The 13,240-nt window shown below is 45.5% G+C and overlaps 2 protein-coding genes across 2 annotated transcripts; one reads left to right on the forward strand and one right to left on the reverse strand.

The window, feature by feature from the left end:
- Positions 1-2,527: 2,527 nt before the first annotated feature.
- LOC127344484 (succinate dehydrogenase assembly factor 2, mitochondrial) lies at positions 2,528-4,778 on the reverse strand. Its single transcript, XM_051370779.2, has 4 exons — positions 4,520-4,778; positions 4,293-4,419; positions 2,915-2,983; positions 2,528-2,827 (listed from the first exon to the last, which is right to left on the reverse strand). Exons 1-4 carry the CDS (start codon positions 4,702-4,704, stop codon positions 2,684-2,686), a joined length of 525 nt encoding a protein of 174 aa, XP_051226739.1. The 5' UTR covers positions 4,705-4,778; the 3' UTR covers positions 2,528-2,683.
- An 806-nt stretch (positions 4,779-5,584) lies between these two features.
- LOC127344483 (uncharacterized) lies at positions 5,585-8,419 on the forward strand. Its single transcript, XM_071828498.1, has 2 exons — positions 5,585-5,675; positions 7,011-8,419. Exon 2 carries the CDS (start codon positions 7,054-7,056, stop codon positions 8,137-8,139), a length of 1,086 nt encoding a protein of 361 aa, XP_071684599.1. The 5' UTR covers positions 5,585-5,675; positions 7,011-7,053; the 3' UTR covers positions 8,140-8,419.
- Positions 8,420-13,240: the final 4,821 nt, after the last annotated feature.

The following is a 13,240-nucleotide window of genomic DNA, read 5'->3' on the forward strand; positions in this document are numbered from 1 at the left end:
AAAAAAAGTAATATATTTAGCGTCTAGACTCTAATTATAGAAAACTTAGGCTTTTTAAATAGCTAATAACAAGATCTATCTAATGGAGACTATAGAACCCAAGAAGGAGCAATACATTAAATTTCAATAGTGGGTTGAAGTGAAACCTCCCAAAACAAAGATCTGATAAAAACACCAAACTTGAAAATACAATAAAAGATGCATACAAACTTCATTTTCGATGAACTTGAGCTTGTTGAGAAGCTAGCAACAAGCTCAAGAACCTCACATAGAGAAATACAAAGAATAAAGAAGAATTAGGTAATGCAAAGTATGCAAATGATTGGGCTTCCTAAGACGATGTGATCAAGCTACCCAACTGAAATCCCCTCTTGATAGTGTGGCAATCTATCCTATAATCTGGCTTCCCAACAACCACCTTGAGACCAGTTATAGGAAAACCTAGAAAGGTCATACTTTTGTCTTGCGCTCCCTGATCTTGATGACAACGTTTCAAGGTCCTTTCAAGCCGAAATGTTTCACTTGATCATTGTTGCTTCGTGATGACTCATAATTTGCTCCCCATACATTAACGGCATATTCACATGTTCATTATCACCAAATGGACGGCAAACTTCAAGCACGATCTTCTAAATATGTGCATCTTGAACTTGCCCTTCTCAATCTTCATGATGATCACCACTTCATGTCATTCTCTCGTGGACTATATGTGATCTTACTTTTGATGCATGCCCACGAAAAGATACCTAACACACATAGACAACACAAAGGCATATATATGATGGTTTAGTTCACAAAGCATAATTGATAGAGCTTACCACACCAAAAGATCACATGATCCCACGTGGTACATTCTTTATGCTTCATGTGTTCACCAATTTGAACACAATCTTCGCTCTTAGACTCGGTCAACCTTGTACCTGCTCATGCTCTATCACCATATCTTGAGGCATATAACGAATTCTCCATTTGATCGCATGCTCCAAGTCTCGACCAACAATGACTCAACTCGTAAGACATTATGACTATGACATAGAGCCATATCTTGAATTCTTCTCTTCAAATAAAACTCTTAAAATCTTAATTATCCATTACTTAACTCATAAGATAGAGCATGGCTAAATAAGAGTTTCACACAAGAACTCCATCTTTATTTCTTCATCTTAATCATATCGTATTCTTCTATTCAAATCGATGATCTTGATGCCAATACTCAAGGTATATCTTTATCTTCATAGCATTCATACTTGAATCCAACACATGGACTAAAAGCAACATTACCTATGAAATAGTCCTTACACTATAAACTCAATGAAAATATTTGTACATAGGGATTGTCATTAATTACCAAAAAAAATACATAGGGGCAAAATACCCGTACATTTGAGCACCACGAGCCCACATGGCGCGCACAATTCAAGTAGGTAGAACAGTTTGCATTGCCAGCACAAACCGTTTTGCTTCGTTTAGGCGTGTGAGATGTTGTTTCCACAACTTCATTCCAATTTTTCACCCATTACATTACATTATTTTAATTTTTCACCCATTATAATCGTTCATAAACATCTACTACTTGCGTCTAGATAAACATAAAAGTGTCGTTACAACACCTGTTAGAGTTACAAGGGTAGCAAAAGCATATTGAAGCCTATTTTCCATATCCTGGACATGTTTTTTTAATCTTGTTTATCTTCAACTTGTCTCCTCTTCCTTCATCTTTTGTTTGTGGACAACATCTGCCAAATGTAGGTCCATCTTCATCTTTTCTTCTTCAAATATCTTCGCTTTTTTTCCTCTCCTTTCTTCTTCTCAACAACGATGTTTAACCCTTCAACACATATCTTTATCTCACCATACAGATCCTCGCAATCTCAATGGGGAATCTAGAACATTCACATAGATGAAACGAATCGGAACGACAAAACCCAAATCCCAAACTAGAGAGTATCCCTAATTAAGTGGAAATTGTACCTTGATCCAGTGGGCACCATGACCATGGCGACGGACATCAGTACGAGCTCGCATGGATGCGGCGCCGGGGCTCCAAGTAACGACTAGAAATGTCTGAGGCGTTTATGAACAAGGCTATAGGAAAGGGTCCGGTATTTAAGGAAGATGTATCATCACAAACTATTTTGTTCGAGCACACCCGTGTGTGATGCCTTAGGCTAGGGCTAATGTTTTGTGGTGATGTCTTATGCTAGGGCTAATGTTTTGTTGGCGATAGCATACGATTTTCTATCAACAGAGCCATGTGTGATATCTTAGGATAGGGCTAGCGTTGTAAAAAATACAGAAAAAAAACGCACCGGTGTGCTAGCTGTTGAGCTCTACGTTAGCTTATTTCCTCAAACAAGCATAAGGCGGTTCCATTAACCACACATAGTGTTAGCCGTATGTCATTAATTTTTCAGTCATTTTTGCAGGTATAGGCTATCTACGGCTCTCCCTTGATTTATAGAGGAGCGGGTGGTGGCGGGAAAAAGCACCTGTTCATCTAGTTTCCTCAAGGATAGAGGTGAAAACATCACTAGCACACGTCCAGTAAAAACCCAATTCCCTGAATCGTTCAACGTTCAAGGATGGTGCATCTAGCCATGATTTGCCTTATTTACACAAGCATCGTACAGAAGGACGACAACAGAATGATCTTACTTAGACATAGTTTATTCCAAGCACCTCATCACTGGTTTCCATACTTAGGTCCATCCAGACCTCTCTTGTCATCCCACCCTCTCACCCATGGTTGACCAGGTGCTGATCGGGTCTCTGGGGAAGAGTGCTTGCTCAGGTTATCCAGGACCTTCGACTTGATAGCAACAAATACCTATTTGGACAGAAATTGGTTGTTAGTATAGAGGCAATCAGACTATTAGAGAGAGACTGAAGAAGTGGTATTCATGGTATGACATACAGGATTAGAATTGAGAGCCTCTGGCGGTTGCTCTTGACCAGTAAGCCATTTCCACAAATCTGGGTTCTCCTGAAGAATTGAACAATTCTAGAATTAGAACCAACAGTCAAACAAACATTATACTGTATACACGAAACGATGGGAGTCTTTGATGAAAACGGGAGTTGGCACCAGAAGGTTCTATGGCATTGGCTCATGGTAGTTGCTCTCCAAGTGTTCAGAGAAAAAAAAAAGGTATGTTTATATTTGATGCTATTGATATTGTTTTCATTGGCAAATGCGTTAGCGCTTTTCTAATGAACCATCTTACGTGGTACCGTACCTTAGGCAGTACAATGAACGCATCATGCCATAACACTATAAAAATCAAATGTAACAAGAATGTGGTGACTGGTACCATCATAAAAATAAATAAAACATTTCTTATTCATAAACATCATGGCTATTGTTAGTGTTAAATCATCAGCTCAGTCAATATTTCAGAACCGCTCTATGCTAGGAGTTTCCTGGACAACATAAAAGTTGTCCCCATTTATAGGCGTTAAGGTACCAAATGTGGTGGAGCAACACTTCAGGATTTTTGAAAAAGAATCAACAGTAGGTTTGTTAATTAATGTATGGAAGAAGCCCGGCAAGAGCAAAAGTAACTGGGTGCAATGAAATTATTATTTGTTAGAGCAGCTGACAAGGACTGTCGTAATGTGTACAAGTAGAACTAGAGACCAACAGGTAAGAAACAGAATCTACAGACTACACATGAGTGTTCAACTGGTGATTCTACGTAGTATTGGTACCGTAAGAGATGGAAAAATCTAACACAGGTGGGTTATGCAGTGGTTTACAACAGAATAAAAGATGGCACTAAAGAGGAAATGGCATTCTTAACAGTTAATAGACATGTCGTTTGAGAATGATTGGTAGAAGAGTGGTAAAATCTAGGCACTAAACCCTGAACATGAAATTCTCCTACAAAAAACCCTGAACATGAGATGCAATAGAAGTAATTGTTTAGCCAAATCCTTGTCAAGCGATGGAAGGACATCAAAGTATCAAACTACATTTTGTAGTTGAAGCGTGCATCCATCTTAATTACACTGAACACTGACAACTGTTAACTTGTACATTACAGATAGGCAGGTGGAATGGTTCGGGGCGTTTTTTTTGACTGGGCCAAGCGTGACCCAGGCTCAAAGGAGCACTATGTTTTGTAAGATTACACTGGATACAAAAAAAAAATGAGAAACCAGGAAAATCTGTACGAACTAGTTGAGTTTTTCCATAATCTAAAGCATGTGACAGCAAACCATGACACTAGAAGAGCAATTAGACGGCAAGCTAGATGAATAAGTGGAGGAGGGGTAGGGGCAGGATAGCTCACGAGGTCGAGGACTTGGAGCAGGGATCGGATGTTGGCCTCGTCCATGGAGCGGATGTGCTGCTCTACCCAGGTGCCGAGCACCAGGTCCAGCTCCAGGAAGCCCCTCTGCTTGCTCCTGTACATCAAACTGCACGTACATACACGAGGCCGCAGCCTCTCAATCAGCAACCGCCCTCGGCGACCCGGGGATTGACGATTGGAAGGAAGGGGCGAGGAGACGAGGGTACCTGTTGACGAGGCGGCGGCGGCTCTCGTCGGAGGAGAGGTCGATGGGGATGGCGGTGGTGTTCTGCTGGGTGGAGTTGGTGGTGGAGAGGAGGCGACTGGAGGCGGTGGGGAGGAGAGCGCGGGAGGACGGGGAGGGGAGGACGCGCCGGAGTTGGAGCGCCCGGCGGAGGAGCGTGGCCGCCATGGCAACCGCGGCGGGGAGGGGAGTTGGATCGCGAAGCAAGGAGTGTGACCGGGACGTGGCTGCCTGGTTGCCCCGTCGCCTCTTCACAGGTCGGGTGCGGTCCGGCACGATGCGGCGTGGCAGCGCTCTGCGCCAGACGACAAAAAGCATGAGTTTTTTTTTTCCGCCAAAACTGACACTTTCTGAAAACTTTTGCACAAAATGGACATGTTTTGGGAAAAAATCACAAAATAACCCATTTGCATGGCATCCCCTAGGGCGCCCTATGCCCTAAGCTGAGGACCATATTCTAATTTCGATGCAAAGCATTTTGTGACGAATACGTGTAAAATCTTCTTGTATAATGGTGGATGGGGTGTGGAAAGCCGAGCGAAAAGACAAGAAAAATGTTTATTGTCAATGTGGGTAAAGTCAAGACAAGGAATGTTGCAAGGGTGGTAATTAACCGAATGAGTGAAGAAACTGAGAAAATATACTATCGAATTTTGCTTGGATGATGTTGTAACAATTTTTTAGGGTGAACACAAGTTTTTCTTCATTCAAAATATTCTGAGGTGATGTGCAGGACGGGCCTTGGGCTGGTGAGTGCAGGCCTAGCTAATGTGCAGGTGGACTTTCAAACATGCAGTCCGGCTCACGAGTTGGTACTATAAACTGAGGTGAGAGAGTGAAGCGAAGATCACGGCTCACACACCGCGCGAGGACAGGGGCGGAGACGGCGGCAGCAAGCAACTGGTCGCCTCGACGTCGTCGCCGGTCGCCATCGCAGGCACGATCTCTCTCCCTCCCCCGCCACTCCACCTGATCTCACTCCCTCCCGCATTCATACAGTTGCGCGCGATCGCGCACACATTTCAACCCTAGTTTTTTGTGTATTTTTTCGGTTTATCTCTCACGCGTGTAGGTGTTCCGATTAGCATTTCCGCCTGGCCGTTCTCGTCGCAGGTGCTCGGATCGCGTCTGGAATTCCGGTAAGATGCATTGATTTTGCTACCTGGGCCGACGAACTAACCCTAGAACGTATCGGTTGATTTGATCCGGTAGGTTTCTCGTCGGAGGCACAGGTTTTGGCCTCAAAAATTCGTTGCGGCCGGAAGATCGGAACATGGCCGAGTCCGATTCGGGTTTTCTGGGAACCGAAACGTCTTGTCAAAACGTAAATAAAAATGTCCGTACTGCTTTTATTTGGTGCACAAATTGGGGCTGTGATTGTCGCTATCGATGGTGGGGGAGTGTGCCCGAATTCCACAGGGGTGTGGACTGGACGATGCACATTCCCAATGAGCGGCATGGTGTTTTTGTTGAAACACCGCAATATTAGCACTTTAGCAGGATCCAAATTTGGAATAGCAACTAAATCAGGGAACTGATAAAGAAAGTTCCAGCTTCTCTGAAATATATTAGGGATTTACAATTTGGTGGAGAAGTATGAGCTGCTTAGGCATTGGACACATGCTTCTCTGAAAGTTAGTAATTAACAATGGCATCGCTGGACCAAGCAACGGATCAATTTTCCTACAAGCATACATGGTTACTCATAAATTGGGCTGGGAGTGCTGGTCTTGGCCTCTGATTATCTCTGTCAGCGCTTGTTGATTTTTATTTTCATGCTCTGAAGTAGTACCTTTAAGTTCATGGAGGTATTTGGCAGAAGTGTAGATTCTTTATCCTACCAAAGTGACATGTTATTGTCCTATCATGAACATAAAAATTTCGTAATTCTTACAAGTCTGTATCAAAAATTTGGTGTGTAGGCAATACTGCAATAGGAGTTTCGTGAAAAGATAAATATAGGCACTAGACATAAACTACAAATGAAGAAAACATATCCTGAGTACTCAATCATTCATATAGTTCTGGCTGTTGATTGCAAATATGAGCTCCGTAGCTAGACTACAATTGCTGATCTAAAAACCAAGAGACTAATCATGTTCCCCTATTGAACATCTGTGTGAATGCTACACTTCCAAGTTACCGAAAGCATTCACAGCTGTAAGGGAACTTATTTTTTCCATCTGAATCCTTCAGCAGCTGCTGAAGTGCATGGCATGTGCCATATCTTTGAAGCTGCAGAAATGCTGATATGTTCAGGATGCGACAGTCTTCAACGGAGGCTGGAGATTACGGAACTTCATATTAAGTGAAATGCTCCATGCAAATCCAATCTTACCAGAAACCATACATTTCACTAGCCATTTATTCTGAGCACTTGATATCATATTTTGAATAACCCTTTTCGCTGCTCAGTTAATCGCATTTATGCTACCCTCCTCTAATGTGTGTCTTTTATTCCTGTTGTGTTGCAGAGAAGCTGCAATTACTTTCGAGAGAAAGGACTGTGCAGAAGCCATGTCTGAAATCCAAGGTTGGGCAGACCTCCCAGAATGCCTGCTGCACTCTATCGTTGCTCGGCTCGGCCTGGGCTCTGCCCCGGATCTTCTTGCCTTTGCTGCCACCTGCCACTCTTGGGGTGCCGCCTTCTCTGGCTCATTAGCAACATTCCCACCTCTCCTTCTCCAACAAGCTGTCCCTTGTAGCAACAACCTGGTGCCTAGACATCCATATCTTGTCACGGATATAGCGAAAGTCAACCTTGGCCCCAACCCTTGCTCTGAGATTCCTCTGCAACTGGACTTGTTTTCCTTCATGGGGGCTTCCTATGGTCATCTCATTCTGTCCCACAGAAAGTCATGCATAGTCGTTGATCTGTTCAGAGGTATTAGTGTCGCACCTCCACCACTACCTGTCAATAAACCCACTGAGATCAGCTATGGTGCCCTCACTGCTCCTCTTACATCACGCAACTCGCATCTCATTGTCGATGCTGCACTGCACAATCTGTTTTGGCGTGTTGGTAGCAACTCTTGGGTGAAATGTTCTACTCGGTATGGAACAATCAAGCAAATCGTGGTGTTCAAAGGGCGGGTCTTTGGCATGGATTCTGATCGCAGGATCTTCAAAGTGCACTTGGCACCCGAGATAAGCATACAGGAACTGCCACTTATGGAGTGTAGCATGATCAGCCGGAAACTTTCTAACGCATGGCTGGTGCCGTGTGGAGATATGCTTCTCTTGGTCGGCTTTCGGGGACCTCTTGTAGTATCGGGGGTAACCTTCGAAGTCTTTCACCTTGACCTATCGTTCGAGCCTGCATTATGGATGAAGGTGGACAAGCTAGAGAATTGGGCTATATTCATCAGCACAGACAAGAGAAGCCAGCCATTATCTTGCAAGAATCCAGAGATATGGGGAGGGAGGAGCAACTGCATATACTGCTATAACCATGACGCTAAACGCTGGACTGCACTTGAGTTGGGCAAGCCACTGCAGGGAGATGGTACCGAATCAAATTCAAACGTCTTCATTTACATGGGCTGCGACAGCAGGGTGCAACCTATGTGGGTTGTCCCCAGCATTCTCTCTCTGCGTCGGTGATGGTGATGCACGGCTGATATATTTTATTCATAGAAGAATATTTTGTAATGGTCTGTAAGGATCTCTTCCGCTTTGTTAATTGTTGATCGTCGAATCTCGTGAATGACTTTGAACTTGATTTCTTGACTCTTGGTTTTGCATTCATCCGAATGCTGTTTATCCTATGCTATATTCGCTGATGCTCATGTAGTGAATCGCCTTCAGTGATAAGTTGGTGTTCAACCTGTTTTAGCCCCATGGGTTATGCTCAATGCCATAGTGTATCTCATTGGGTTTGTCATGCTCGAGCATGTCTCCGGTTTCCAATCTAGCTCTGCAAGGTTCTTTATGTCCGTTTCAGCATTATGACTTTAAACTTCATTTCATGCCTCTTGGTTCTACAATGTACATTCATCGCAATGTTGCTTATCCTGTGCTATTTTTGCTGATCCACATGTACTGGAGCGCTTTCTGTGATAAGTTGGTACTCAGCAACTTTTCGCCCCATTGTTATGTTCAAGCCCAAATGTATTCACGTGGGTTTCCTGCTGATGTTTGAACTAGTCTTCATGTTTCCCTTCAAACTCCGCAAGACTCGGTGATTTAAGGAATGGCAGTGGAGATGCATGACCTGGTTCAAGCAATGTTGCTCATCTTTGGGACAGCTTCTTGGAACAGTTATTTCAGTTCGCTGATTTTTTTTTTGGTTTTGAAGGTTGGAAGTTTTACGTTGCACCATGTTTGATTTTCTCTTTCATTTGGTTTCATCTTACCTATTGGTTCGCTGAAAATTTTGGTTTTGAACGGAGGGATAACCCCACAAAAGAAATCTTGCAGTAATGGGATATTTCTACTTCAGCTCTGTTTCCTGATTTTATAGTTGCACTCTTGAAACCACAATAAATATCCTGGAACCAGATGTCATATTGCAATGGAAAATTTCTTTTGCCGAGTTAATTTTTGGTTGTTCTGTTTTAGCATGGCAGTTGCTGGATTAAAGTGCCCTAGTTGAACTATTTCTAAAACTACGGTATTTTGAGAAACTATAGTAGTGAAATACTTTGGTACCAAACACAGCCAATATTGCTGGTGTTTTTTTTTTCCTCTTCTACTGGAACTGTCAAGGCTATGCTGTTTCCACGATTGGAAGAGAAATGTTCTGCTGTGTGGTAGTTGGTTTTCAGATGATTTTCGCCCCATTGGTTATGCTCCACGCCAAGTGTATTTCTACGGGTCTTCTGCTGATGTTCATTTTTTTTTTGAACAAAAGAGGGGTCAAGAAAGACCCCAGGCTGCACATTATATTAAAAGCGGTGGGAACATATTACAAACAGGACCCTGAACAGATGAAGAAGTTACAACATAGTCCTGGAAATTTGCATAAAGGGCCTTGGACAAAAAACAGGAAAAGCAATCAGGTCCCTGGTCCTCTCCACCGAAGTTGAGCTTCGAACGCTGGCCTCCTTGACTCCGCCGGGGACAAACCACTTGACAGAGAGAAGAAAGGAAGTCCGACGAGAAGCTCTGGACTGGGCCTCCTCTCTGGAGGTTGAAGGAAACGCCAAGTGTATTTCTACGGGTCTTCTGCTGATGTTCATTGCTTCATCATACTCATCTTTGCATTTCCTTTTTAACTGTGCAAAACTATGCATTCTTGTTGTATGAGAACTGAGTTTCAGCTCAGTAGCAAGGCAAGCGAGTGCGCAGCTAGTTCACCTAGGTTCGAATCGACATCTCGCGGTAATTTCATAGGGAGAGGTGAACTTTAAATCGAGTTATCATCCTAGCGTCTATTCAGCATCCTACCTATCACGTATAGCCGGAGGGATCATTTCCCATGCATTCTTGTTGCAAGTAATGCAAATGGAGACGCATGGCCTGGTTCAAACAATGTTGCTGCTCGTTTTGGGGCAAGCTTGTTTGCCTCAGCCGAGTAGTAAGAACGTTATTTCAGTGAGCTACACGGTGTTGGTTTAGTGGGTTTTTTTTTTTTCAGTGAGCTGCGCGATCCCGTCTTCCATGTGGTTTCGTTCTACACTTTGGTTTGTTTTACAACTGACCTATAACCGCACGAAGAGTTCTTGCACGAAGGGGTTATTTCTACTTCGATTTTGCTTCTACTTCCTCTGTCCCAAAATGTAAGGCGTCTAAGGATTAGTTAAGAGTCAACATTTTTAAAGTTTGACCAAGTTTATACACAAAAATATGAATATTTACGATACTAAATCATTATCAATAGATTCACCCTAAAGTATATTTTCTTAATATGTCAATTCGATATTGTAGATGTAAATATTTTTTCCAAAATATTTGGTCAAAGTTTGTAAAATTTGATTTTTAACCAAATTTTAGACGCCTTACATTTTGGGACAGAGGAAATATGTCAGATTCGGATTTCTAGACGAGTTCTAGAGTAGGGCTCCATCGCCGTCGAAGCCACCGTAGAGGCCTTGCTGATGGCACCATCACTGTGCCACTAAAGAAGCGCAAGGTCTAGCTCACGCCATCTAAGAGGAACGCCGAGAGTAGGATGCAGGTGGACGGGAGGAAGGCCGCGACCAAGTGGGAGCTCAATGCCATCGCCTCCGTTGAACGGCAGCGGGCCGCTGAGCAGCTATCAACCATACAATCGGACGTGGACGACCTCGCTGTCACCGTCTCGCAGCAAGTCCTTCTGGTGCTCAACCGGAATGCGAGCTCGCATAGTTGGCCACGACCGGCGTAGCAGTGCCATGGCACTTAGCGTTCCGCGGCCGACCGCTTATTCCAAGGACTGCTTCCACCACCTCGTCCATGCCGACATGCGGGTATGCACTCGTCGTCTTGTCGCAGATGGTGGTGCCGCCCCACTTCTCCATCTCATCACGGAATGAGTCGCCCGAGATGGATGAGTCCATGACAACTGGGCCCTCCTTGTTGTCCCTTGCATCCCGGTGACCGGCGTGTCATTGATGCCACACTACCCAATGTGTGGGCTCGTTCTCGGGAGCCTGCAACATGTACCTGCCACAATGCAACCCCATACGATGCAGCTGCCCATCAGAGACTTTGTGGCGGTGATGCAGCCTCTCCCGTTGCATTGTGCACCTATGGAGCTGCTCCGACGCAGTTTGTCCCCACCACACCGGCCGATGTGGGCTACTTCGATGAGGAGGACATTATGCAGGACATGATCAATGCTAGCCAAGGTGGTGAACAAGATGGGGCTCGGGCTAGACATAGACGAGGAGTCATTGTTTCTTGAAGAGCTCACAAAAGCCTCAAATGAGACAACAAAGCCAAAGAACTTGCTAGTTAGACGGAGCATGTGGACAAGATGATATGGGAGGCGTGGACGGAAATTGGACAAGATCCTAGTAGTGGTGCTGACAAAAAATGGGGGAGCATATTGGAAGAAGGCCCGTGACTATTTCCACGAGCATAGAGCTTTAGGAAACACTACTTTGAGAGTGATCGCAATGAATTGTCCATTTAAAAGAGGTGGTAGTTTATCCAATCTGAATTCAATAAGTTTTGTTCGGCACATGATTGCGTGCTCAAAACGCCCTGCGAGCAGAGTCGGCATCAACAACATTGTAATTTTTGCCCTTTCAACACAAATGATTTTTATGTTGTCATACATACATGTATTTCTATCTTATTGTTTCTCTTGCATATTCGAAGGCTTGGCGAACTTTGGATTATTTCAAAGAGGTAAATAGTGGTAAACCATTTTCCTGGTCGCATTGTTGGAAGGAGGTCAAAGAATGTCCCATGTTTCAAGAGGGCTGCTCTGCTCGTGCCCTCCCTCGAGGGAACCCTATCCTCCCACACCTCCACCCCACCTCTTCCCCTCCACACTCCTCACAGTCGCCGGGAAAAGCCTAGGCGCTCGCGGTGATGGGGCCCTCCTTTCCTCCTCGAGCGGAGAAACAACACGGGTTGTGGCGACCGACGAGGGCGCCGTGCTTGGTGAGGGGCGCGACGATGCGGTGGGCTCTCCAGAAGCATGGTGTCATCATGGTGGTGCGGCCGTGTTCGTGGCGGCATGCAGCGGCTGCTGCGATAATGACTTTTCTTGGGAGGCGTGAACTCGGCCCCATCATCTGGCAGAGTGGGTCGGTCTCGGAGAGGTGGTGCCGGAAGTGCACGGTGCAGGCTGGGGATGGCGGCGACCACTGGCAGCACAACACAGTAGTAAGGTGGTGCGGGCTAGATCTGGGCCAAGCAGGCAAGATCTAGGCCTAGTGGGCCTCGTCTGTGCGTTGGACGGCAACCCGTGGTGGCGCCGGCAGTTTGGGAGGTGGTGGCGTACCTCTCCTCCGACTATCTTGCGAGCATAGGCCATGCCGGCGCCAGGCGGGCCTTCGCTCACTACCCTCGGTTCGGTCACTGATGCCTTTTTCACTCACCACTGGTCTGGTTGTAGATTGCTTCTAGTTGATGGTATGAGCTTGGATGCCAGGGCGGCGGCCCTGGAAGCTGCACAGTCGGCTCTTCGGCAGGAGGCATAGCGGTGGTAGTGGCTTCTCTCCTAGGTCATGGGGATGGCGTGGAGTGGGTGGCAGGGGTCCCGTCGTCGGTGGTGCTTAGGAAATGGTGGATCGTAGATCATGTCTCGGAGTCTTTGTTTGTTGACAGCGAACTTCTTGTGGTTCCTTAGTGTGAGTTGATTTCGGGCGAAAGCCCATCGCTTTGGCGCCAATGGTGACGATGTCTGCGGGTGTCGTATCCCTCTTGGGGCATTGTTGTGGCCTCTCCCCCGAGCTAGAGCTCCGAGTGAAAACCTTTGACCGTTCTCGGTCTCGATGGTGGCGACTCCTAGCATCGTCACCCTCTTGGGGGCGTCGTGGTGGAGCTTGGAGACCTTCGATCGATCCTCATAGTCATCGGCGGGTATGGTCAGATCCGCTCTCGATGCTCTTCGATCACGACATAAGGCAGACTTGGCAGTCGCTTATCTTTTACACGTGACATTGTTGTCTTCGTTCTCGGTACCGGCATGTGTTCTGCTGGCAGGATCGGCGCTTCACGGCCCGGAGCGGGAGGGCATGTGACCCTTCCTGGCAACAATTTGGTGGGTACAAGACGAAGATGTCCGGTGGCTTCAAATTAAAGGAGGCGGGGTCTCAAGTTTAATCAG

The sequence above is a fragment of the Lolium perenne genome, chromosome 3 (assembly GCF_019359855.2).
Source record: "Lolium perenne isolate Kyuss_39 chromosome 3, Kyuss_2.0, whole genome shotgun sequence".
Lineage (NCBI taxonomy): Eukaryota > Viridiplantae > Streptophyta > Magnoliopsida > Poales > Poaceae > Lolium > Lolium perenne.

What these genes read in the sequence shown, in the direction of transcription:
- LOC127344484 (XM_051370779.2), bottom strand. Translation starts at nt 4,704, where the DNA reads ATGGCGGCCACGCTCCTCCGCCGGGCGCTCCAACTCCGGCGCGTCCTC. An exon ending in CGCCGCCGCCTCGTCAACAG is followed by an intron (nt 4,420 to 4,519) that starts GTACCCTCGTCT and finishes ATGTACGTGCAG; the next exon opens with TTTGATGTACAGGAGCAAGC. An exon ending in AGGCTCTCAATTCTAATCCT is followed by an intron (nt 2,828 to 2,914) that starts GTATGTCATACC and finishes CTGTCCAAATAG; the next exon opens with GTATTTGTTGCTATCAAGTC.
- LOC127344483 (XM_071828498.1), top strand. Translation starts at nt 7,054, where the DNA reads ATGTCTGAAATCCAAGGTTGGGCAGACCTCCCAGAATGCCTGCTGCAC.